General features: G+C 59.2%; 1 protein-coding gene across 1 annotated transcript; it reads right to left on the reverse strand.

Moving 5' to 3' along the window:
• Positions 1–494: 494 nt before the first annotated feature.
• HS1BP3 (HCLS1 binding protein 3) lies at positions 495–24,299 on the reverse strand. Its single transcript, XM_040992900.1, has 7 exons — positions 24,251–24,299; positions 19,135–19,300; positions 16,067–16,274; positions 13,120–13,354; positions 5,891–6,078; positions 4,977–5,112; positions 495–1,635 (listed from the first exon to the last, which is right to left on the reverse strand). Exons 1-7 carry the CDS (start codon positions 24,280–24,282, stop codon positions 1,383–1,385), a joined length of 1,218 nt encoding a protein of 405 aa, XP_040848834.1. The 5' UTR covers positions 24,283–24,299; the 3' UTR covers positions 495–1,382.
• Positions 24,300–24,304: the final 5 nt, after the last annotated feature.

Below are 24,304 nucleotides of genomic sequence, written 5' to 3' on the forward strand. Positions count from 1 at the left end.
GAACCAGGGGGGTGGCCCCTTGTGGAGTCAGCCAAAGTGTAGTGCCTCAAGCTGGGTGCTGGGAGGCGAGAGGTGGGGGAGTGAAGGCTGCATGGCAGAGGGGAGTAGTGGCAGAGGTGGATGCTGCCCTCAAGCCAGCTCCAACCCTGGGAGGGGCACCCTGAGTCCAGGGAAGGCAGGCGGGGCAGGAGCCAACCCCACTCCTAGACTTCTGATATCCTCTTGCTCTGGGCAGGTGACAGGGGACAGCTCAGACTCAGGACTCCCAGCCCTGTAGGTCCTGGCCCAGAGAGGTCCTGTGTGACCTACAGGCTCCTTGGCTGGCTCCGGGCTTGCAGGGTGGCAGGTCAACAGCTGTGTTTCATTAAAAGTCAGAGCTATATGTGAAGAACATATCCAAGGAGGCATGCTGAGGGTCTCCTGAGCATGCGTGGTGGTGCCCAAGCCTGTGGGCTGGGCCCTAGGGGCCTGGGAGACATCTAAGGCATTGGACTGCCTGGCACAAGGCCCCAGGACAACCCTGGGGACAGGTTACCCAGCAAGTCTGGGACCCTGGACCAGGAGGCCTTGGAGCAGAAGCCTGAGAGTACTCTGGCCCCTTGATGGCAGGAGGGGCCCAGAACAGGGGGCCCAGCCCTAGGCCCAGGCCAAGCTACGGGGCGTGCCACAGGCTGCTCCGCTGCAGGGGGCAGTGGCAGGTGTTGGCTCTGCACTGAGGCCCAAGGAGGCTGTGGGCTGGGTCTGAGGAGGCCAGGGGCTGGCCAGGCCCTTCCTGAGAGAGGAAGAGGGAGAAAGGGGAGGGCCTGGCAGGAATTCCACTCATCCCCTTAGTAACTGTATGTGGAACACGAGCAGTTCGTATTAACATGGCCAATGGCTGGGCTCCCTGCCCAGAGTCCCTCTCCTGGGAGGCTCTGGCAGGGGCGGCAGGCCCCCAGCAGCCATCCTGAGCAGACTCCAGTCTGGCCTGACACAGAGACCTCCCAAATCCTGCCCCAGGCCCAAGCCAGCCTCCCTTACGCTGGGTTAGCAAAACCCAGTGTAAGGTGCACAGGTGGGCAGGTCTCCCTGTTTGTGGGACACCCTCCTAGGGTTACCCATTCTTCAATTTCAGCTCATCCTGGGGACTGGGCTCCCGGCTCCTCTCCAGGTCCATGTGGGCTGGAACAGGGTAGCCTTCCCTCCTGCAGTAACCTTTGCTGTCTACGCCTGCCAGGTTCCACCCAGACCCCCACCTGGAAGAAAGGGAGCAATGTGGTGGAGAGTCCTAGAGCTCGGGGTTCCCTCCCCTGGGAGAAGTCGTGGCCTGCCAAGTGTGCCTCCCCCACTCACACTGGCATCCACAGCATGATCACCAGCCCAGGCCCAGCATCGGGTGGGGGTCAGAAGAGGCTGGGGGCCTCCTGGGCCGAGGTGTCGTGGTCCTGGATGTATTGCAAGATGTCCATCTCGTCCATGGCGTGGACCTGCGGCTGCTGCTTCGGCAGCTCTGTCATGGCTTCCAGGGGACGTGCTGTGGGGGGCACGGCTGGTTTCCTGGGCAGTGCTGGCTTAGCTGCCACCGGCGGCTTGGGCTTGGGCTTGGGCTGGGGGTCGGCCCCCAGGTTCAGAATCTGGTCCAAGTCCTCTTCAACCCTGAGGGACCAAGGGGAGTGGTCCTGAGCATCATCATCCTCCACCAAAGCAGTAAGACCCCCCCAGAAATGCCACTCCCTGCACGGGTGCTGGGCCCTTCCTGGAGAGGAGGCAAAAGGTAATACCCATCTCCCCTCTCTCCTGTAGCATCCAGCCCTCATCACCTCCAGAGGGACGCTCCTTTGGCAAGCCCACTGCAAAGTCACTGGCACGGAGCCCTGTCAGAAACAACCGCCACTGAAACTGTGGGTGGCCCTGTGCCTCGTTCCTTGAATGCGTGATCTCCTTCACCCTCATAGCCCCTGGCAGACAGGAAGAGGAGCCGTGGGGCACAGTGCATGGCAGTGCCAGAGTCCTGGGGTCCAGACTTCGAAGCCGAGGTCTCACCCAGCCCAAGCGCAGCCAGAGAGGACCTGAAGGAGGGGTGCTGAGCCACTGAGGCACCAAAGCTCTGACATGGCTCTTTGATGGGCAGGACCACAGGCCCCGGCATGGTGCTGGTCCCTGGTACAGACTGGCAGGAAGGGATGCTCTGCCCACGGCCCACACTCTAGCAGGGGAGCTCTTGGTGGGGACAGATGCATGGTGAAGGTCACACACAGCCCACTACACCCCAGCCACGGGATCCCTGCCACAGCCAGGGGTGTCCACATGCCTTAACTCATTTCATCTCAAAATACCTGTCAGTCACTTTTCACAGATGTGCAAACTAAGGCACAGGGTGGTGCCTCACAGCCAGCAAAAGCAGGAATGTGGCCCCGTGTGGCAGGTGCTATACGCATCTACACAGCAGCCAGCTGCGGGCCAGGCTTTTTCCTTGTGTCTCATGGTACCAACACCTGCCACACTGAGGCATGGGAGGGAGGGCTCAGGCACGGAAGGCGGATGTCCTAAGGGCCACTTGGCCATTGCAAGTGTCACATTTGTCATCTGCAACACGAGCAGGGCGGCCCCGCCTGGCACAGGGGCACAGCCCTGCCTGGCACAACCAGTTACTCTTCTGCATTTGTGACTCCATCACCCCTGGTCCTCCATCTCCTCTGCCTGGTCCTCAGTCTTCTAGTCTATCAAATGGGGCTGGTTATTGCTCTGCCAGACTCCCAGGATCTCCTGTCTGGATCAGCTCAGTCAACAATGGAGAGAGTTGTTGCACCTGCTCTCTGGGAGCAGGGGCTGCACAAAACACGGTAAGATTTTAAGGAGTGATCACCTCAATTGTTCATGTGGAGCACCCTGGCCCAGTAAGGCTGAAAAGGGCCTGAGGAGTAGCTACAGGAGTCCAGAGAAGGGGCTAGCCTTGACAGAGGGCAGATGGGTAGGGTGGGTGGGGGGTAGTACACAGTAGGCTGGGCCAGCTTCCTGGGAGCCTGGGCCCAGCAGGAAGTGGGAGTGGGAGCGAGCTGGGGGTCTGGAGGTGGAAAGGGAGCTGTGGGAGCAGACAGGCAGGCTTCCTGCCCGGGCCAGGCATCCCAGGGCAGCATGGATGTCAGAAGGGCTGGCAGGGAGCAGGATAGCGGGGTGTCTTTCCACAGAATGGCCCTGGTTCTGCAAGACCTGGAAGAGGTTGTGTGCGTGTATGGGGGTTGCCTAACACAGCCTCCCAGCAGGGCTTCCACCCAGTGCTGCTCCAGCTGTTGAGGCCAGCCCTGCCTGCTCCCCCAGTGTCCTGTACAGCCCTCCTGAGAGAATCCAGAGCCCACGTGGGCAGCAGGGAAATGGACATGAGTGTCCTGGTCCAGAGGCAGCCCAGCCTAGGCCCACCTCAGGTTCCACTATATTTCAGAAGGCCAGGTTGATCGTGGCAACCCCAGCTGTGCCTATAGTCCCTCTGTGCAGGGACAGGTGCCACTTGTCCCTGCATCCTCCCCCGGAAAAGTTCAAACTGTCCTCAAACAGAGGCCCTTGCCGAAACAAAGTGGCAGCCTGTGGCATGTGGCAGAGTCCAGCATAACACTGCTGCAGCAGTGAGTCCCCAGGAGATCAGAACAGAAGCTGCATCTGCTTGGAGGTGGGTGACACCCAGGGAACCCCCTTTCTGAGCACCCTGTTGCCACTGGGCTCCATGGGTCAGGGCTAACAACAGGTTCCATGGACGCCAAGGCCATGGCTCTTCTTTAACCAGGTCTAGCCGGGGAGAGGTCAACTGGTGAGGTGCCTACACTGCCTGGGGACAGCCAAGGCCATGGCCAGCAATGCAATGAGTGTAGATTTGGAAGCCCAAGTGGACAAACGGCCACTGGGGAGGCTCTCATTACAGGGAGCTGACCACTGCTGGCATGGTCACAGGCTCCAGCTTTCAACAAGTGGCTTCTGCACTGCGAGATGTCTGTGAACCGAAGGGGCACGGGGGAGATTTGCCAGGTGCACTGTGGGAGGCTCCTGGAGCCCAGTGAGTATCCGAAGTGTCAAGTGGCACCACAGGACAGCCAGCACCCTGGTCACCATGCGTGTCTCTGACCCACCCAGCCTCAGGACCCCCTTGAAGGTGGCTGTCAATGCTGTACTGTGCTGGCTTCTGAGATGGACATAGAGTAAGCGATGCCACAAAGACCCCAGTGCACGCTAGCCCTGCCACTCCCCGGGGCTGGCCCCCACAGCTGCTTCCCTGTGCCTTGGTTTCTGCCCTCCCCACCCACCCCCCAACAATACTCCCCGATTACCCCCTGACTGCCAGGTGTCAGGGGTGACGCCACTTGGAGAACGGCAGATGCCAGGGGCCTTGGGGACACAGTGACTCAGGCTCCCTAGCCCAAAGCTGCTGCTGAGGGTAACAGGGGACAGCTTGCTGGGACTGCATGCGTGGGGCTCCTGAGGCTGAGCTTCTGCTAAGTCGGGTGCCCCTGCAGCCTGGGGACATGCAAACGCAGAAGCAGGGAGAACCTGCAGCCTCTTCTCCCCATATTTCCAGAATCCCCCATGGGGAGGAAGGGCCAGCACAGCACAGGGACATGGCAGCTCAGCTGTCATTCCCCCCTCTCTCTCTTGCTGCTTCCTCCCTGCTGGTGCCCTACAGCCCACCCCTGATGAACAGGCCACTGCACATGACATCTGTGCTCTGCTCCCTCCGGAGACCCGTGTGCCACCAAGACTTGCTCAGCCTCGTGACACTTGGCCCTGCCATTATGTCGCTTCATGATCCTTTGTATAAACTGTGGTTTGCGTGAAACTCTCTCTAGCTAGAACTGGCCAGGCTGCTCCCGGGTGAGTTCCTCCTAGAGCGACACCCCACTTCTGGGTCACGCAGAGGCACTACCTCCTCCCCGCAAGGCCACTGAGACCCCCCCGCAGCGGCAGGACAGGCAATGGGTCCCTGGCTCTTTTGGAGCCGGGACCAGCAGTACCTCAACAGCTCCTCCGTGGCAGCCCCAAGGCCCAGGCCAGATGTGAGCACTCCTCTCTCCCGGGCAGCTGGCAGCAGTAACGGGTCACCCAGAGGGACGGCCCCGCCAAGGTCAGGATCCTCAAACAGCTTCAGAGCTGCGGGTGGAGGCAGTGGCAGAGTAGTCAGAGGGAGTTCTGGACTGGCCTCAGTGCCAGGTGCAGGACCAAGCTAACTGTGCTTGGCTTCAGAGGGCACCCAGGAGACTGAGTGAGAAATCCAGAAAAGCAGGGGCAGCTGGGATAGGAGGAGGATAAGGAGGGGACGGTGGCTCGCTGAGGGCCAGGAATGCCTGCCTTTCACCACCCGCTCCAGGTTCCCTCTGCCTTTGTGCCCCCTTGTTCAGTGCAGCCAGGCTCCCCATGGTTGCTTTGCCTTTCCGTGCCAGCCACTGAGTTCACCCAGTACCAGGGTACAGGACGCAGGGGCACAGACACGGCTCCCACCACACAGCCTGGACTCCCCCAGCCCATCTTCTGCCTGCACTACTCACAGCTTCCCCCACAACACTAATAGTGGCCTATGTTGAGGGACCCCAAAGACCTTGGACCAGCTCAAATGCAGCCCCGCCCTGCAGCGCCTCCACCAGGATGTCTGCCACAGTGCCCCAAGGAGGGACTGGTGCTTGGATTCAGCTTTGCTCCCACCTCCAGCTCCTGAACTATTGGCATGTGACAACCTGGGTCCCCACAGCACCCTGACACCTTCAGCCTGGACAGGAGACCTGTATTCAGTTTGTTCTTGGGGCCCAGCCACTCTAGATGTAAGCCAGGCAACACAGGGGGCTGTCCCTCCCACGGCAGAGTGCAGCTCTCAAATGTTCCACGCAGTGGGGAAGCTTCTGCGGCCGAGCAGGACACACCCCAGGGTACTTACGGTCTGTGCTGGGCTCATCCTCTGCAAGGCCCTGGGGGGAGAGCTTCTTGCCCGGGCTGAAGAGCTCCTGGTCAGGGTCCACCTCCTCATCAAAGAGGGTGAGCCGGGGCCGGGGCCGGGGCCGGGGCCGGGCCGAGGGCTGGGCTGTCGCCGTGCCACCCTCAGTGCTCTTCTTGGGCTTCTTGGAGCTGGAGAAACAGACAAAACTCAAGGTGGAGATTTCTCACAGGAGCTCAGGAGGCCTGCCCAGCCCACCCAGGCACCCAGGCTCCGTGGGGGCCTGCAGGACACAGAGAAGCCCAGGGCTGTGGCAGGGCTCAGGAGGGCCTGGACAGGGCAGCCTAGAGAGATCAACAAGGCTGTTCTCAGAGGGCCAGCTGGCAGTCCGCAGCAGACAGGCCTGAACCTGGGCTAAAAAGGGATCAGTGATCTGCTGACATGGTGCTGAGACCCTGGCTCTGGGCAGTGGCCACGGTCAAGAAGAGCCACAAAAAGCAAGCCCCTGGCCTCGACCTTGACCGCTCAGCCTACTGCATGGTCAACGGCTGGAGGACACGCTCTGCTTCCCAAGGTGGGAGAGGCTGCCTGGTCCCAGCCTGCAGGACCAGCACAGACAGCCACATTCCATAGCCACTTGGTGATGAGGTACATGTGGTCAGGCCTGGGCCCAAGGGCAGAAAGTAACAGGTGAGTCCCTTTTGCCCCTCACCTGCTCCTTAGAATCACATGGTCACTGTCTTCCTAGCAGATACTTTGGTTCTGCCAGGCAGTCCTCTTTCAGAGGGGCCCTCTGGGAGTCAGCTCCCTCTTGGTCCCGTTAAGGGGGGAGAGAAGTGGGTGTGGCTGCCGGTGCTGGGTGTTCATGGTCCGCTGTGAGCAATACAGCCTATAAGCCGGTAAATGAGTGAACAAGCATGGCTGTGCTTTTAACAAGCTGAGCCAATCTCTGCTGTTGATGCCCACATCGGCCATGCAAGGTTCCCGCACAGACCAACAATACGCTTCTTACTGGAAACTGAACTCCCCGCGCCCGTCTGCCCAGCGGGCCGTTCCACTGGACTGAGGTCACCGTCTGAGCTCATGCTGGCAACACTGTGTGGCCAGACTGGGCTGAGCCTGGCGCTGCCCTCAGTGTAACACAGATTAAGCTATGGTGAAAAAAACACAGCCGGGGTGCACAGGGCAGGCTGCCTAGGAGCAGCTTTCCCACAGTCCCGACTCCTGAGGGTGGGGGACAACCAGGCGTCCCGCCTCCCGCCACTGCTGCAGGACGGCTATGGGACAGAACAGCCTGGCCAGGCCCCACAGCTTGCTGCGGGAGAGAATGGCAGGTTAGAGCTGTGGAGTATCCGCAGGAGGCAGGCTGGGAACGGGGCCCAGGCAAGTGCATTCAGGGCTCTGTGCTCTGGCCTGTCCCCTAGCCCCTGTGATGTGTCATGAGCAGGCAGGGTGGCGAGGGATGATTCTCGGCAGGGACAAAGCACAGGGACCCGAGGCACAAGTCTGCATGCAAGGAGTGCTCAGCCCTCTGCAGAATGTCACGGCCAGAGGGGCTGCGAGCCACGCGGTCAGCCCAGGGGCTCAGGAGCTCTGTCCGCTGCCTCTCTGTCCCTGAATTAGCCACCACAGCCTCCCTCTGTCTGGACCCTGCTTCAGAATCCAGCAGGGAGAGCAGTGGTGAGGGGTGGAGCAGCCCCAAGTGCACCTGGGCTGCAGGCCCAGTAGGGCGACTTCATGACCCCCTTCCACCCAAAGCTTCACCCCATGCTCCCCAACACCCAGGTCAACATCAAGCAGGCCGCACCCATGGATTCTGCAGAGCAAAACCACATCCTACGTAGCCCCTGGGCCCTACGGGACAGCCTGCTCGCAGCTGTCAGCATTCAGCACCAGCCGTCTAGGAACAAAGGCAGTGAAACAGAAAATGGCTGCAAGCTGTCTCCAGGGAGGCGTGCGCATCTCCACGCACCGACTTCGGGCCCTGCTAGCACAAGCGAGGCCTAGCTTTGCGATGAGGCGATGTCCTTGTCTTTCTCCCTGGAGACATCTGTAATCTGTCAAACTGATATAAAGTATATGGCTGTCACGTGGGGCTGCTCAAGAAGCACACGTGCGTGCACACACACACACACACACAGCAGTTCACTCCAAACAGCCAGGGTACTATAGCCAACCTGGCCTAACAACTAAAGGGAGGGCCTCCTGGAGGCAGTGATGGCCTGGCATGCAGCAAATGCGAAGGCTAAGGGCAGAGGCGTGGATGTTCCAGACAGGAGGGCCCACCAGTCACTCTCCAAGAGGTCCTGACTTGGGTATCGATGGGCATGAGTGCCCCCGCCAGCCTCCCAGGATGTCTCAGACGTAAGGCAGGGGCGGCATTGGATGGGGAGGGCACAGTGGGATCAGGCCCTTGTGGCAGCTTTTTGGTGCCCTGTCTGTGGGAGCAGAGCCCTATGTGGGGGCAGACAAGGCCCGAGAGCTTCCGGAAGTAAACGTGCCCATCGGCCGTGACAGGGACGGTGACCGGGAGCAGAGAGACCGCCCAGGGTGACGCCAGGGTCACAGGCTGCATCCACAAGGCCCCTCACTCAGGCCTCCAAGCCTGGGCTTTGACTCGCCCCCTGCCCCTCCACCTCCTCTCCTGCTGCATGGCCCCACACACCGACCAGAACAAGGCGCTCACCGACGTGACCACAGCAGGAAGGCCCACAGTGATGACACTCTGGTCAGCACGGGCACAGCGGCATTAAGCATGGCATGCAGCAAACACACCTGCAGCCTCTGCTTTCTGGGGTACATGAGGGCTCCCCTGACCTTGGGATGCTCACGGGGGGAGGGGGGAGCACCAAGAGATGAGTCCAGCTCAGGGCATAGCAGGCATGAGCACAGATGTGTGTGGCATGTTCATGGTATGTCCACGTGTGAACACGGACAGACCTCCAGCTCTCCTGCCGGGAGGGTCTATCAGGAGACAGAGGAGCGGGTTGCACCGCACTCCACGGGCAGCACACGCAGAGAGGCATCAGCTGAGGCTGACAGCTCCCAAGCTCCTGCAGGCCAAGCAGTGGCCCCACTCCCTGCGGTGTAGGCATGCTCTGGCATCAGTGATTGGCACATGAGAGCATCCACCCCTCGGCCACCCAGGAAGCCTGTGGCATCATTCCCGAGTGCACCTGTCAGGGAAGACTGGGGATGGGCACCCAAAAGCCTCCGTGGAACCAGGTGCCTGTAGAGGCAGAGGCCACTCCCAGAGCCAGGTCCGCACACAGACAGGACACTCAGACACGGCCAGAACCGCCGAAGCCTGAGTGACACCCAAATGCAGAAGCCTACCTCCTTGTCAATCACGTCATTTGCCTGCCTTAAATAAAGCATTTTGCACATATGTGTCCTAAATTCTTTCTCTTGTCCCCAGTTAGAGAAAATTCTCGGGGTGGTAATAAATAACCTTCTGGCATCCACTCTGGGGCAGTACAATCTGCAACGGCACCGAGCAATGGGGTGCCCTGGAGGGGCCGCACAGGGTGTGAGTCGGCCCAAGGCTCCAGGCCAGCCTCGCCGGACAGAGGCTTCGGAGGACAGGCAGAGCCTTGTGATGATGCCACGGAGGACATGGCCAGGCCAATAGCAGGGCAGGAGGAGGAGGAGGGCGTGAGGGCAAGTTGGCACTACCCACAGGGCAAGGGGGGACTGTGGCCCTTGCCAAGGAGTGAGCAGAGGACAGGGCTGCAGGCAAGTCAGAGGCAACCTACAGGCCATGGACTTCCTGGAATGGACTTCCTTACCTGCTCAGCAGGAAAAAACAGGCCAGCCAGGACCGCTGTGCAAGCTCCAGGGGGAGCAGGAGGTGGGGGGCAGGAAGTAAAGGACAGACCCTGCACAGCCCTCTCCGAGGCGCCACAAGGTGGTAGGCTGTGGCAAGTACAAGCAGACCTGCCATTCTCCAGGCTTCCCTTTGGGCATCTCTGAGTCTGGTGGGATCTGACTTCTGGGGCTTTTAAACATGAACTTGCATGGGAACTGCCCCAGAGTCCAGGCAGTCGGAGAGGCCCAAGAATCAGCATCCCTGCAAACTCCAGCTGGTCTAGGGAAGGCCCGGGGACCTGCAGGGGACATCAGCGAGGACACCCCTTCCAGGAGCGATGGCAGTGCCATTTAGCCAAGAGGAGGCAGCTCCCGACATCTTGGGGACCACCTCACTGTGGTTAACAAATCTAGAGGCACCCCAAACAACAGCCCCATTCTGCAGCAACCCTTCCATCCAAACACAGGGAAGAAGATATTTTTATAGAAGACCACATGCTATTTTAAGAACAATTAAGCAAAATCTATATGTTAAAAAAAATAAACGTGCAACAGCACAGCTGTGCAAAGACACATCTAATTGTTACCACTGAGGCCACAGCAAGGCCACCCCTTTGAGGGGGTTTGGGGAGCCTGGCTGAGGTGTATTCACGCAGAAGCCAGCCATCCTAGGGGACTCAGGGAACCGGAGATGGCTCCTGGGGCCAGAGAAGTGGGCGGGGCGACAAGGAAGGCAGGGTGGCCTTGGCCTGGTGGAGTTTAGAGGAGCAGAGGGGCTTCATCTGAAAGGAGGAGTCAGCTCTCATTCCAGCCCTTTCCTGGGGTCCCCAGGAAGCATGAGTACCGAGCAATGGGATATGCATCCAGGAGAAGCTCAACACAGCATGCATGCACTCACACGTCCCTCCTGTTCCTGCAGGGGCCGGGCCTTGCCCTTGCAGACAGGGACCTCAGCGAGCAGACACTCAGGAAGGCACAGCCTGGACAGCCTAGCACCCAGACTACAAAAGGGGGGATCACGGAACAGCACCCCCTGCACTGCCCAGCCCCAACACCTGGCCCCAGCACCGAGACGTGCTCGCTTGGAGGGCACAAGGCCTTTGCCCTGTTGTCCCCAGTGTTTCCACACTAACGGGCACCACGATCTGGCACAGTGTGGCCAGCAGAAGACAGACCAATGAGAAAGGAACTTCAGCTTTCTCAGAACCCTGAGGTCTCTGAAACAGGAAGCTAAATGCAAAGCCAGCATCCAACCAGGGAGGCGCTGACCAGGGAGCACTAAGTGAGAAGGCCGAGCAGGCAGCAGCCCCCCAGGCAGCACCGAGTCCCCAGGGAGCACCACGTCTGCAGTCAGCAGGATGGCACAGGGGCAGAGGAAGATCCCGGTGAACGTGGGCAGCGGTACTGTTAGGAGGGCCCAGGCAAGGCTTTCCCCACCTCTGAGTGTTGTTTAAAGAGGTGTCATGGCCCCCATTTCCCCCCCAATCCAAGCCAGGCTGGAAAGACAAAGGAACACAGGCCTTGCTTTGTGTGGGCAACTCCCACCCTTCCAGGCGATTCTTCAGTGGAGCCACAGCGCCTCACCGTGGCCATGACCAGGAACGACCGGCACCTGACATATGGATACTGCCTGCTCCAGAACCAGGCCAGCATAGGGTAGGGTACAGCCACAGCTGGGGAACCAAGGCTGCTGCATCTGCAGGGAAACTTGGGGTGTAAGATGGAGAGGGATGCATGCAGAACATAGGTGGCTGGGTGGGCCCCCTGCAAAGAGCAGGCTGCTGCCCACTGAAGGGTGCCTGGACCCTCCTGGTGACTACAGGGGGGGGGGGCACGAGGAAACCTGCTCTGAACCCTCTGCCCTTGTTGTTTCCATCTGTGAAAGGGGGGCACCTGCGGGGTCCTGCTACCTGGGAATGTGGGTGAACTACCTGGCTGCAAAGCTCCTACTACATGAAACAATGCTAAGGCCAAAGTCGGCCTCCCAACTTCCGTTTCCCAAACAGCATCCATGATGGATCATGGGGGCAGCCTGCTAACGCTCACCTTCTCCAAAAGGTGGAACAGAATAGACACCCCCCGGCTCACTGCTGTTGGGGGGCTTCCCCAGGAGTTCTGGACACATGTATGCCATGTCCTGGCATACCTTACAATTCATACTGAGGGTCATGGCAAGAACATCTCAGAACTGCTGACTCGAAGATTAAACAACACCAAGCCAGTAAATGCTAGCCCAGCGCCCTGAAGTTAGTAAGCTCGCAAGCACAGCCCCTGTTACTCCTGACAAAGGTAAGAACTCTGGGCCAGGAGTGGGTCTTGGCCCTTGCGACAAAGCTTTCCTAGGGTTCAGGAATGAGGCTCAGCAGGTGTGTGGGGCTTGGAGCTGGTGGCAGGTGGTTCCTGGAGCTGGTGGCAGATGGTCCCAAGCCAGTGAGCACATTCCCGACCATGTGGCTCACTACCAGACCCCATGGGAAATTCAAGACGACCCAGGCCAACCCCAAAGAGCAGTTTTCTACCCCAAAAAAAAGAGCCATTTTGCTCAGAGCATCTTGCAGTCTGAGGCCGGCACTAGGCCGCCTCCATTTGGCACTGTGTGTGGTTACTTGGAGCACCTGGAGCGGGAGGGCAAACATCTCCCCCTTAGCAGTATAAAGCTGGAGAGGGGTCGCGCAGGTGGACGAGGCCTCTCCCCACATCAGTCTGCCATCCTAGCTGCCTCTCCTTCAGGCCTGAGCCCTCCTCCAGAGGGCCCCCTGGAACCTAGTCTTGGGGTCGACTGTGTGCCAAGGTGCTCCAGGACACCGCTCCCCGTCCCCCCATGCTGGTGTCTCCTGGCCCCCTGCAGCCTCCAACTCCAACCGTGGCAACAGAAGGAGCAGGAGGGGAGGGAAGCGGGGCTAGCCACGGGATGTGTACTTGCAGGTGTACATTTACAACTGTGTATGTGATATGTGCAGGGGACGCAGTACACTGACCAGGGCACCCCAACACGTGGCCTCCTGGTATCACGCGCAGTCAGCACCGACAGCACAAGTCTCCTGCAGCCACAAGATTCCTGAGGCCCTACATCCACCCTGCAGGGGTGCAGGGCTGGGGCAATCCTCCAGCAGCCCAGGCACGAGTGTCCCGGCTGGAGAACCAGACTTCCTGGGAGAGGAGGCCACAGGGCCATCCGGGGGCAGCTCTGCCAGGCCTTAGTACAGAGCCAGGGGCAGGTGAGGGGACAGCCCGTGACCAGGGAGGGGCAGACAAGGACACAGCACTTCCAAGGGCATGTGGAGAGCAAGCCCTTCCACCCCGGCAAGCCAGGATCCTAACCCTCAGGGAGCAGGTGGCGCAGGACAGGGGGAGGGTGCTGAGGCCTGTGAGCAGGAAGCTGGTATATAATCAGGAGGGTGTCCTGGCAAGGAGGGGAGACCTACCGCAGGATGCCTAGGGGATCCAGTGCCTCCTCCTCCTCCTCTTCCTCTTCTGCTTCCAGGGCCTTGTCTGTCTCCTTGCCCTTCAGGCCCACGTTGGCTGGTCCCTCGCCTGCTGTTTGTTCCTGCTGCTCAAAGAAGTCAAATGCCTCCTCCTGGCCCTTGGCCTGGTTGTCAGCATCGGTCAGGATTGAGGACTCTCTGCTGGGCAGCCCCGCGGCCCCTGGCGATCTGGTCCCTGCAGAGGAAGACAAATGAGGTGCTTGATGCCCTCCGCACCTTGCCACACAGCATCCTCCCTTGCTGGGTCTATAGCCCCAGAGCCCCTGTAGCTTCCTAGGATCACACCTGCCTGAGCCAGGAGGGGGGCTGGTGGACAGGAGGTGATGGTGTGGGGGGATACAGCTGACAGCAGTAGGGAAGCCCAGAGCAGTCACAAACAGGAGCTTCCCAACAAGACAGTGGCAATATTCCAGGAATACTGTCAGCACGCCCACTGGGCTAGTGGTGGTACCAAGCAGCTAGCGTCCAGGGCAGCTCCAACAGGCCGACATTTCAGAGCCATGTGGCAGCTGTGGGGCATGGCAAGGAGCTCTACCAGCCCCACCATGGGCAGGGACTGGCTCCGTGATTCTGTGTGGTTAGAGCAGCAAGGGCTGAGTGCACAGTGAGCACAGGGAAGGTCCCAGAACAAGTTGTGGTCACTCTGCTGCCAAGTGACTGAACTCACACTTCCCTGTAACCCACAGCCAGGTGTCCATGATCAGGTCAGCATACAGCAAGTATCCAGAAACTTCCACAGCAGCCTGGTATGGCCACACACTCACACACACACACACGCAAGCACAGGTGTCTCTGTGAAGTGGTAGGGCCAGTCCCACCCACAGAGTGCTTGAGACCCACCGGCTGTGACCTCCTGTTCATCCCCGCCCAGGGCCTGGGCAGTGTGTCCTGCCAGGCACCCACTTGGAGTGCTTAAAGTACAGGCTGCTGACAGCTCTACATTTTCAGTTCCACGTAAGGAACATCTCCTCCAGAACCTGCGAGACAGTGATTGCACCCGCTGGAGAGCTGAGGACCCCAAGGGCAGGACAGAATGGCTGTGATGCTGCACCCCACCCCCCAGCCCTCTCCCTCTGGAACAGAAGTGGCTGGAACACCCGCAAAGTCCTCCTGGGAACAGGCAGGAAGAGCGAGGAAGCCTCAGGGAGGACACAAAGCAGCCCGGGCTCTGCGACCCTGTCCTTGCCCAAGCCTTCTGTGGATTCACTGCCCTGGCTTTTATTCCCTACATCTTTCACAAAAAGTGTCTGTTACATGGAGTCGGCTTCGGGATGCAGTGGAAGAGCAGTGCTGGTTCGAGTCCTGGCCGCTCTACTTTCTATCCAGCTCCCTGCTCAAGGCCTGGGAAAGCAGTGGAGGAGGCTCCACAGTCACTGGGCTCCCGCAGCCAAGTGGGAGAGCTGGAGGAAGCTCCTGGCTCCTGGGTTTGTCCTAAGCTCACCCTGGATGTTGCCAGCGTTCGGGGAGTGACCCAGAATATGTAAGCTCTTCTTGTCCTTCTCAGCCTCTTAAATAAATAAGCAAATATTCTTTACAAAAACAAAAATGGGTTCATTTGCTCTCAACTTTCTCTACAAATCCTGGCTGGCCTGTGGAGCTGGGAGGCTCTCAGTCGTCAGCCAAGTCTCAATGAAAGTACTGCTCTAAAGTGAGCCAGCCAGCCGGGGCTGGTCTTGGTCAAAGCCGGGAGGCTGCAGCTCACACGCGTGTGCCCTCTGGCTGGTGTCGCTTCATCCAGGAGCTCCTCTGTGGCCCAGCACCTCCTTCAGGAAGTGCAAGTTCAACAACAGTCCAAGTGTCTCAGGTACCCAGGGTTCACGTCCCCTGATGACTGGAGCCCCAGAAAAAAATCCTGTTCCCCTTTCCTTTCATTTCTATCCTCCCGGAGTGGGCAGTGCGCCTCCCTGCAGCCAAGGCTGAACTGGAAGGGTGGCTTACACGCACAGGAAACGGCCGGCCCATGAGGCAGAATCGCCCAGTCGTTAAGAACAAGGCGCTGGGAACACGCTGAGCCCAGATCCCAGCCAAGCTGCCTGCGCACTGCATGACTTTGAACAAGCCACTGCACGTCTCTGTGACTCGATCACTGCCACCACAGAAAGACGACAATCAGAGTGGCCACTCCCTGGGATGATTGGGAGCGGCCAGTGAGTTTTAACACCAGCTTCTGCTGGGGGTTGAAAACATAGGCAGATGCACTCCGTGTGAAAGAAAGTGGGGGACACCACAAGGACTAATCAACAGAGACATAGGGCAGGAACACAACGAGGTGTGTACTGTGTGAACCCCTCCATTTTACACATGCACACACACACACGTAAAAGGATATTCTGTAACACTCAAGAAGGGCCTTGTGGCACAGTGGGTTAAACTTCCATAGCAGAGTGTTGGTTCAAATCTGGGCTGCTTTGCTTCCAATCCAGCTCCTTGAAAATGACCCTGAAAAGCAGCAGCAGATGGCCCAAGTGCTTGGTCCCCATGTGAGTCTGTATCCATCACTGTGTAAGGGCCTGTTCTAGGCGCCCCACTTGTGAGCTCACTCATTGCATGCCCACCACCCCTCACGGCCTTCCAGGTAAAAGACTGAGAAGACGGGGAGGGATGTGCGTGTGCACAAACACACACATGTGCACACACAGGTCGCGGCACCGTCGGACGGTGCTGGCCTAGAAAGCTGCAGTGTGGTCACACCTTGCAAGACGCCCTGAGTTAAGCACATGTGACTCCGCCCCCCCAGACCACAGGCCCTGGGAGTCTTCTCTGCCACAATGTGGCCTACAGGCGTCAGGGCCAGTGACCCAGGCAGCCAGCCGAAGGTCACCTCATCCAGCCCAGGGCAGAGAGGCTGGGGAGGCCTCGGGGATGGACGACAGGGCCCGAGGACTACCTAAGAATTCTAGCAACTCTGGGCTGCTGGCCAACTCAGCGTCCTCAGAGATGCGGCGCAGGATCTCATCAAACATGGCTCTCCTCTCCCGGATGTCTGCCTCTCCAACGAACAGCACCTTCCTGGGCAGCGGGGGGAGGCTGGCAGCCGCGGGGCGGGCGCTCAGCTTCTGGTAAAACTCCTCAATCTCGCTGTACTTCTTGGAGACCTGGAATGAGAGGGGCAGGCTGTGCCCTGAGTACGCAGTGAGACGAAAAACACCTGTCACCTCCACCAGATGTCCCCCCAGCAGCGTGCCCAGGCCAGCTGCTCCCCTCCACACTCCGGCTCCCTGCCTAGTCGATACTGAAAGTCTCAGGAGTCCAAAGAAAGATGTGACAATGGTATGACTCCAAGCACAGACTCTGGCATGTGGCCCCTGCCTGGCCTGCAGGCTACCACTGTCACGGCGTTCTTCCCAGACCTCCTGGGCATGCTCAGTGTGTCACCCGCCTGGCAGGCCCTCAGCACACCTTCCTGCAGCAGCCACCATTCCCCACCAGCCAGCGGCATCTTCCCACGCCACCCCACAGTGCAGCCAGACAGCGCCAGAGCAGGTGGCAGCCTGGCTCCCGGCAGCCTTTGCACACTGGCACCATGAAGAAACCAGCCAGGCTCCGGCTGCAATCAGGAGATAGCATTGTGCACCTTGGGCTGACCCCCAGCCCTGCCTCGGCCGCTCTCCACATCTCCTAAGGAACAAGGGCTCGCAGGTCCAGGCCTCCAGCTCTTGCTGTGTGTTTGGCCTGCCGAATAGGGACAACAGGACAGATCTCGGTGACAGCACAGGTATTCCAGTGACAAGGCCGTGGACACTTGGAGGATAGCCACTGCTCTGTGTGTCCCCACCATGCCCAGAGCCCCTGACTCCCAGCTCCTCTGGCCTCACCACTCTCTGTGGCAGGGCAGGGGTGACGCATGGATGACCGAGAGGCTCAGGAAGAACCAGTGACTCTTGGCAAGTGCTATGCACGCAGTGTGCACACTCCTCTAACCAGCGCCTTTCCCTGTGCTCACAGGCACTGCAGCAGCAGTCAGCTGGGACAGGAGCTGCAGCATGACGCTGTTTTATGGGGACTGGCAGTGTGGGCTCCACCTGGTCCTGAGCAAGCAGTGAGCAGGCAGAGATGGTGGCCCAGCGCCCCCTGCTGGCCTGCCTGCTCCAAGCAGGCTGTGTCCACAGAGCCCATCAAAGCCAGGACTGGCTGGGAGAGAAGCTGAAGTTCTCACACGGCCCAACGTCCATCCTCACGGTCCACCCAGGGCCTCTCAGCAGCAAGCAGAGGTCAAGGGAGAGAAACTGCGCATGAAGGGAACGAGGGAGAGTCTCACACGGATCTATTGCCCTGGTGTGCCAGCTCTGCTGGCTCCAGGCAAACGGCAAGAGCCCCGGAAAGCAGCACGTGTCCGGACACCCACCAGGCTTGTGGCGCTACCCGGACGCCGGCTCAACTCCAGGGGTGGCAATTAACCACATGCTCATGCTAAAACATTTCCATCTCCTTAAAGGGAGCAGGCAAAGTGCTCATTCATTCTTTCAGCTAAGGCAGGACACGTGAGAGGGAGTCCAAGTGTGGGCGACAGCCCCAGGGTGCATTTTCCTCAACCCCTGCAAGCGCTTTGGGACAGCCGGGCAGCACGGCCAGCGCTGGAGGATGGGGGGCTGGCCCCATGCTCCCCAGTCCCCACAATGCCCCAGGGGGAAATCAGCCTCAGCCTTCCTCCTCTTCAGCTCCCCGCCCTTAAGCCATGGGGGTGCTGAGCTCCCTGCTCAGCCCAGGCTGAGTGCAGGGCAGAGGCCCTCCCAGCCCGCCTGGACCTCACCTGCAGAGACAGCTCCGTTCTTGCTGACTGCAGAAGCCGCAGTCACAGAAGAGCAGCACTGCCACTTGCACACAGATCTGCGCCCCACGGTCTTTTAGGACACTGTCATTTTTAATAAATCACCAAAGTCAGGCAATTCACTATTTCTCTTTTTGGCTTTGGCTGCTGGGAGATTCAGAACCAAGGCTGTGCAACCCTGCAGGAGGCACTCCTCTCGCTCCTTGCCCGCTGACCCCACAGGGGCCCAGCTCTTTCTCCTGCCTCAGTGGCACACTTCTCCTCCTTGTCTCTTACTGGTGTCCCCAGCTCCTTTCCCCAGCCTCCTCTCCACCCTCCATGTCGGTTCTCCAGGCACCTCCATCCACCACTGGGCTTGGAATATCACCTCCTTGATGAGGCTTCAAGCCTTAGGCCTGACCCATCCTGAGTTCCAGCCATGTGGAGGGGGACCCTTCCCACACACCACATCCCCCGTCGGATCTGCCCTCCCGTCCCCCAGCGTCCTCTATGTCCACTGGTGGAAGCAGTAGGTTAGATGCATGCCATTTCCCCTGTGCCACCCTCCCCTGGTGCCCACATCCTTGCTGGCCACAGTTGTTCTGTTCCAAGCCCTCTACCTGGCGGGGGTGACCGTCCCAACCTTATAACTGCGTTCCCTACCCTCGGCCTTGTTCCTTCCAATCCAGCTCTACTCTCCAGCCAGACTGGCAAAGGGGACCATGTCACTTCCCTACTTAAAGCTCCTCCTTGGCTATAGGACAAGTCCAGTCACGCCCTGGATGCTGCCAGTTACCTAGCCTCACCTTCTGCTTCACGTCGGGACCACATGCACCTGCTCAGAGTTCCTGGTGCAAAGCCCTGTTGCAGTGGTCAAGCCTCTGAGCCACTGCGCTCCCTGCTGGACACTCTTCTCGGGCTCCGTCTGACCTGCTCAAAGCTCACTCCTCCCCAGCTCAGTGCCATCTCTCCACCCTGCCATTTGCATTTGTCACTGACCCCATCTCTTTGCAAGTCTATGTGTCTGTGGACTGCAGGCATCTGAGGCCCACTCATCTGACACAGTCTGACCCTCCAGAAGTGCACAACATTGCTCACACTCTCTTGAACAGTAGCTGCCCCCTGGGACCCCTGGGACCCCTGGGACCCCTGGGACCCCTGGGACCCCTGGGACCCCTGGGTCAAAGACAACCTCCTCCCCAACTCACCAAAAACTGGACAACATCGTCAGGCTTGTGCTTAGCCAACTTGAACACCGCCAGCCGGGTCACCACAAGGATCTGGTACTCCACATGCCCGGACATCATCTTGCCACGCACCTCCTGGTGCTGGGGCACACTCAGGTCGAGGCCCGTATGGACATTCTGGACACGCCTGCCAATGGGAGACAGAAATTCCAGTTCAGGTCCCAGTCATGGGTTTCCAGAAGGACTCGCACACAGGACCTGGTCACTGCGCAGCCACCGACCCTGCCACTTGCTGCCCCCTTAGGAGGCCTGGGCTGCTTGGAGACCACGGTGAGCTCCCCGCACGAACAGACAGAGGTGGGGATGGATCCTGGGGTCTTGCACACACCAGAAGTCTCACAGACTCTGTGGTGGTCCTGGGCCTGCATGGGGAATGCTAGGATAAAACCCACCAGGGAACTAGGGAAAGACAGGCCTCTTCAATCAGCCAGAGGGCAACAGAGGTGCCAGGAGCCTGGGAGATCAGGGCAGGCCAGGACAGACCCTATGGGTGAGGCTGCAGGAGACAGCTATGCTGCTTCCCCATCTGGGCAGCCTGGGAAGGCACACCTGCTAGAGTGCAGCTCTGTGCAAGAACTAAGGCAAGAAGCAGCCCAGCCCGGCCCAGGTTATAGTGCCTACCGGCATAGGTGTGGCTCAGGGCTGGGGGAGGGCCAGTTCATTACACCCACTGGCAGATCTGAGAACCAGGATAGGGTACAAGACAGGCAGGTATGGTCGCAGCACCAGCCAGTTCACATTAGGACCGGGACTGGGAACTGACTGCACCAGGATAGGTGGCAGAACCTGCCAGTATGAACTGGAACGGGGATAGACTAGGCCAGGCTACAACACTACCAGTAAATGCTGAGGTGAGACAGGCCACACCAGACTGGGCCACAGCACCCACCAGTACATGCGAGACTCTGTGTGTGTGTGTGTGTGTGTGTGTGTGTGTGTGTGTGTGTGTGTGTGTGTGTACAAGCAAGCCCAGTAGGGAAGCAGTGGGAACACCCCTGCTGGGCCACTGCTCTTGCTGGTGAGCGTGAGAGCTAGGACTGGGGGTAGACCAGGCCAGGCAGGGCTACAACATCTGTTGGCCCACATGTGAACTGGGTTAAGGGGAGAGCCAGGCTGGGCTAACCGATTGTATCCGCTGGTGCAGGCATGAGCCAGAGTAAGGGCAGAAGGGTTGGACTTTGCTGTAGCATCAGCTGGCACGTGTTGAGACTAGGGGCAAATCCTGTTGAGCTAGACTGAAGAACCATCTGGAGAGTGCAAGATCTGGGACAAGAAATGGATCCAGTGGGGAGGCTTTGGGAGGCCCTCTGATGGGCTGTAACTCCCACCAGTGAGCAAAAGAACCAGGACTGGGGTGGGCCTAGCTGGAGAGGCAGTGGCACCCACTGGCGTGAGTGTGGGTTGGAGGGTGGCGTTGGTTGGGATGAGTTAGGCCTCAATGTCCACTGATATATACAAGGTCTGAATGCGGTATGGGACACACCTGACCAGTCCACTGCACATACTGGCAGGCACAGGAACCAGAGCTGGGAGTCAGTCCAGTGGAGGTTCCTGGGGGTCACTCTGACTGGGCTACAGCTCTCCCTGGTGTGTGTAGGAGGCGGGGCTGGGCCTCAGCACCCATTGGCTTGCAGAAGAAGGGCCGAACAAACTGATCAATTATCCCAGTGAAGCTTGACAGCAAACCTCTGGGCAAATGGAGACTGAGGCAGACTACGTCAGCCAACTGACCTTGGAAGGATTTCCCCATCCTTGGCAATATCACTAGCATGCCAGCACTATTGAAACCACTTGAACAGAACTCTCAACATGCTCCAGATGGGGACCCTGGGGTGATCGGGTGGCTGTTCCCCATCCCCAGGTACTGAGGTGGTTGGGAGGCTGGGTGTGGTCTCTTTCATTGTATACCTCCTGCCCCGGATACAGGAAGAAGAAAATCAGGTAAACAGTGGTCCCGCCCACTTTCCCCTGGTCCTTAACCCTTTCCACCCTGATCAACTATGTAACCATCATCATCATTAAAAAAAAAAAAAAGGTGCAGCTCTCGGGACTGCTCTGTGCAACTCCCACAGGCTGAGCTGGGCAGTGCGCAAAGCCACCGAGAAAGGCTTCTCGGAGAAGACCGGGGCTGCGTCTCCCATCCCACACCACGGCATGCGTGTGAGATTTCCGAATCTCACATCCCAGCAGGAAGCACCTGTCACTGCGACAGAGACCTGCTGAGTACCAGGCAGTTCTTTCAGGGCACGAGGAGGGCTGGAGCCCTGAACAGGAGGACTCCGGGGAGTAAAGTGGTGCCAAGGAGGGCTAACCCTCCAGACGAACCCTCCACCTGTGGCGCCAGCATCCCGTGTGGGCACCATTTCTGAGTGGCTAGTGACACTGCCACTCCAAGGATGAGAAAATCCTTCCAAGGTCAGTAGGCTGACATAGTCCAGCTCAGAGTCTCCAGGACAGTGCTTCCCGGCACACACCCTGATCAGCCTGCACCTGTTGCCCTGCTCCTCCTAAGGCACACCCCCACTAGGTGGCAGTGGGGCCGCTCCTTATCACCTTCTTAGGGACAAGGCTCCTGCATGTCTGCCCTAGCTTCTCTGTACAATCCTCCCTCCTTGCTGGTCAGGCTCAGCAGGTGGCCACACTCTGTTTTCTTTACATGCCCCGTCGTGCTGACCCCTTTGCCCACAGAGGTCGACAGTGCCTCTCCTGTGAACTGGCCCATGCCCAGGCCACGGGGGCCTCCGAGCTGTAAAATCCAAAGGGCAACTCTTCCTTCTTTTCCTTGACGTCCCAGCATTTCAGCAGCGGATCACCCTACTCCTGGAAGCTCCGCGTGCATCGGCCGTTGGCTTCCGGCGCCCACTCTCTCTCGGCTCTCCCTTGCCTTTGAAGAACCTTGATGTTTTCTGCTTTTGTGATTTCTGCCTTGCTCGGCTGGGGCCTTGTGAACTCCAGGCCTGACAGTCTACATGACACCTGGCAGGTCACGTAGACACAGCACTGCTCAAGAAGCAGACCCCTGGTGTGCCTGTTGGATAAAAGTTGCTTGCCACCCTACAGCCCACCAGTTTGTATTTTCTGAAAGTTGCTTGCTTCAAGCCCACCAACAGAAGCCTGCCAACTCGCTCTTTTTAAAAGTTAACAGTTAAGGGCCCGGTGGCTTGGCCTAGCAGCTAAAGTCCTCGCCTTGAACGCGCCCGGGATCCCATATGGGCGCTGGTTCTAATCCCGGCAGCTCCACTTCCCATCCAGCTGCCTTGCTTGTGGCCTGGGAAAGCAGTTGAGGATGGCCCAGAGCTTTGGGACCCTGCACCGCGTGGTAGAGCCGGAAGAGGTTTCTGGTTCCCGGCTTTGGATCGGCGCAGTATCGGCCGTTATGCACTCACTTGGGGAATGAATCATCAGATGGAAGATCTTCCTCTCTGCCTCTCCTCCTCTCTGTATATCTGACTTTGTAATAAAAATAAATAAATCTTTAAAAAAAATTGTTTACAGTTAAACTGACCAGTCATGACTGTGGAATTGTGTGGAATTGGCCTGAAATGTGTAAGAACCCTGTGCTGCTGAACCTCAGCCCTTTCTTTTCTGCCCCTTCTCCTGCCCTTTCTCCTGCTGCTGCTTCAGCTGCCGCCCCTCCCCTGTCCCGCTGGGCCGGGGTGACGGCTGGGAGCCTAGGCCAGCTTGAACAAACAGCCCTTATGCGTTTGCACCAACTTCAGACTCCTGATCTGGGTACAACCCCTTCCCCAGCCATTGTTGCTCGGCCTTCCTGAGTGGTCTCCCCACTCTCGCGGACAGCTGCTGCCTCTGACCTTGTCGCTTGAGGCACGGCTCCCCAGGCGATCACACCCAGGTTCAAGGCTTTCAAGATCATTAGCAGGTGGATGGCTCCTAAATTCCAGTTAGTGCAGACCTTTGCCACCATGCTCACTTGGAACTGGATCCTGAAAATGAACACATCCAGACCAACGCCATTCCCGCTTCCTCTTACACTTGCCGTCTCCCAGCCCTCATTCTTGGAGTAACACAGGACAATGGCCTTGTGGTCGCTGACACCTCTGTAGTCCCCGTCAGCGAAGGGGAAAGCTGAATCTACAGAACCCGCCTAGAACCCAGTCCCCTGCCACCCCATGGAGTCTTGCAGGACCCCTGATGGCTCTGCCCGGCCACAACCCAGGTCCACACAGCAGGCAAAGGATGTCACTGCAGCTGCCACTGCCTCCTGCCTGACCTGTCCCCTGCTCTCAGGCCCACCTGTTCACTGACAAACTCCCCCGCCCCCATCCTCACCCTCGGGCTCTTGTCTTCTCTGCCACGTTCACTCCACTCCCACCACAGCATCTTTTGGGGGGGCCTCTTCGCTCAGAGAGCCATACAAACGAACCCCCATACCTCCTGTCACCTGGGTAACACAGCTGTGCACAATAAACTGGCTTGCCAGCAGGTTTCTGAGCAAGTGTGAGGCACACACCAGCACACCAAGTCAACCCAAGGCCTTCCCTGCCTTGCCAGGATGTGTCTTCCCGCAGTGCCCCCCAGATCACACCCTGGGTGCACACGCACTGCCTGCCCCTGCCCTGACACTTAGGCTGTGCAGCCTCCTGCAGGACACACATGGGTGGGGGTTGAGGGAGGGAGCGCTGTGTTCCCATGGCAACCTCAACTTTTTGCCCACCCTTGGCACCTGCAGCCTCCTTCCCCTTTCCCTCCTGCCCGGCCCCCCTGCACCAGCCGGGCACAGGCGGAGCGCTGCAAGGTGCTGTGGGTGTGTCCGGATTCCGGGGACCTTAAAGTATAGAACAGAAGAGACTCCCTCTAGCCTGCGCAGAAGCGGCTCGTTCCCGGTCTTCCACCGGGTTCTGAGCAAGCTCTTGACCCTCTGGGAACCTGGAATCCTTTATCCCACACACTGGGCGCCGCGCCACCTCTCCCGCAGGGCGGCGGAGGGGCCAGGGGCGCAGGGCGCAGGGCGCAGAGCGCGGGCTCTGGGCCTCGGCCGCCTGCGTCTGCCCCTCGGCCCGGGCGCTCCCGGCCTCCGAGCTGCCCGAGAACGGCACGGCGATGGGGTCCCGCTCACCTGGAGGTGACGAGCACCGCCGGGGACTGCATGGCGGCGGCGGGCGGGACGCGC

Source organism: Ochotona curzoniae, unplaced genomic scaffold (genome assembly GCF_017591425.1).
Source record: "Ochotona curzoniae isolate NIBS_2020 unplaced genomic scaffold, NIBS_Ocur_1.0 contig_883, whole genome shotgun sequence".
NCBI classification, from domain to species: domain Eukaryota; kingdom Metazoa; phylum Chordata; class Mammalia; order Lagomorpha; family Ochotonidae; genus Ochotona; species Ochotona curzoniae.

Bases quoted from the DNA above. Each gene is read 5' to 3' on its own strand.
- HS1BP3 (XM_040992900.1), bottom strand. From the start codon at position 24,282: ATGCAGTCCCCGGCGGTGCTCGTCACCTCCAG. The intron at 16,275-19,134 runs GTGAGTTGGGGA...CTCTCATTCCAG, and splicing joins ACGATGTTGTCCAGTTTTTG to GTCTCCAAGAAGTACAGCGA. The intron at 13,355-16,066 runs GTAGTCCTCGGG...CTTCCTCTGCAG, and splicing joins AGAGTTGCTAGAATTCTTAG to GGACCAGATCGCCAGGGGCC.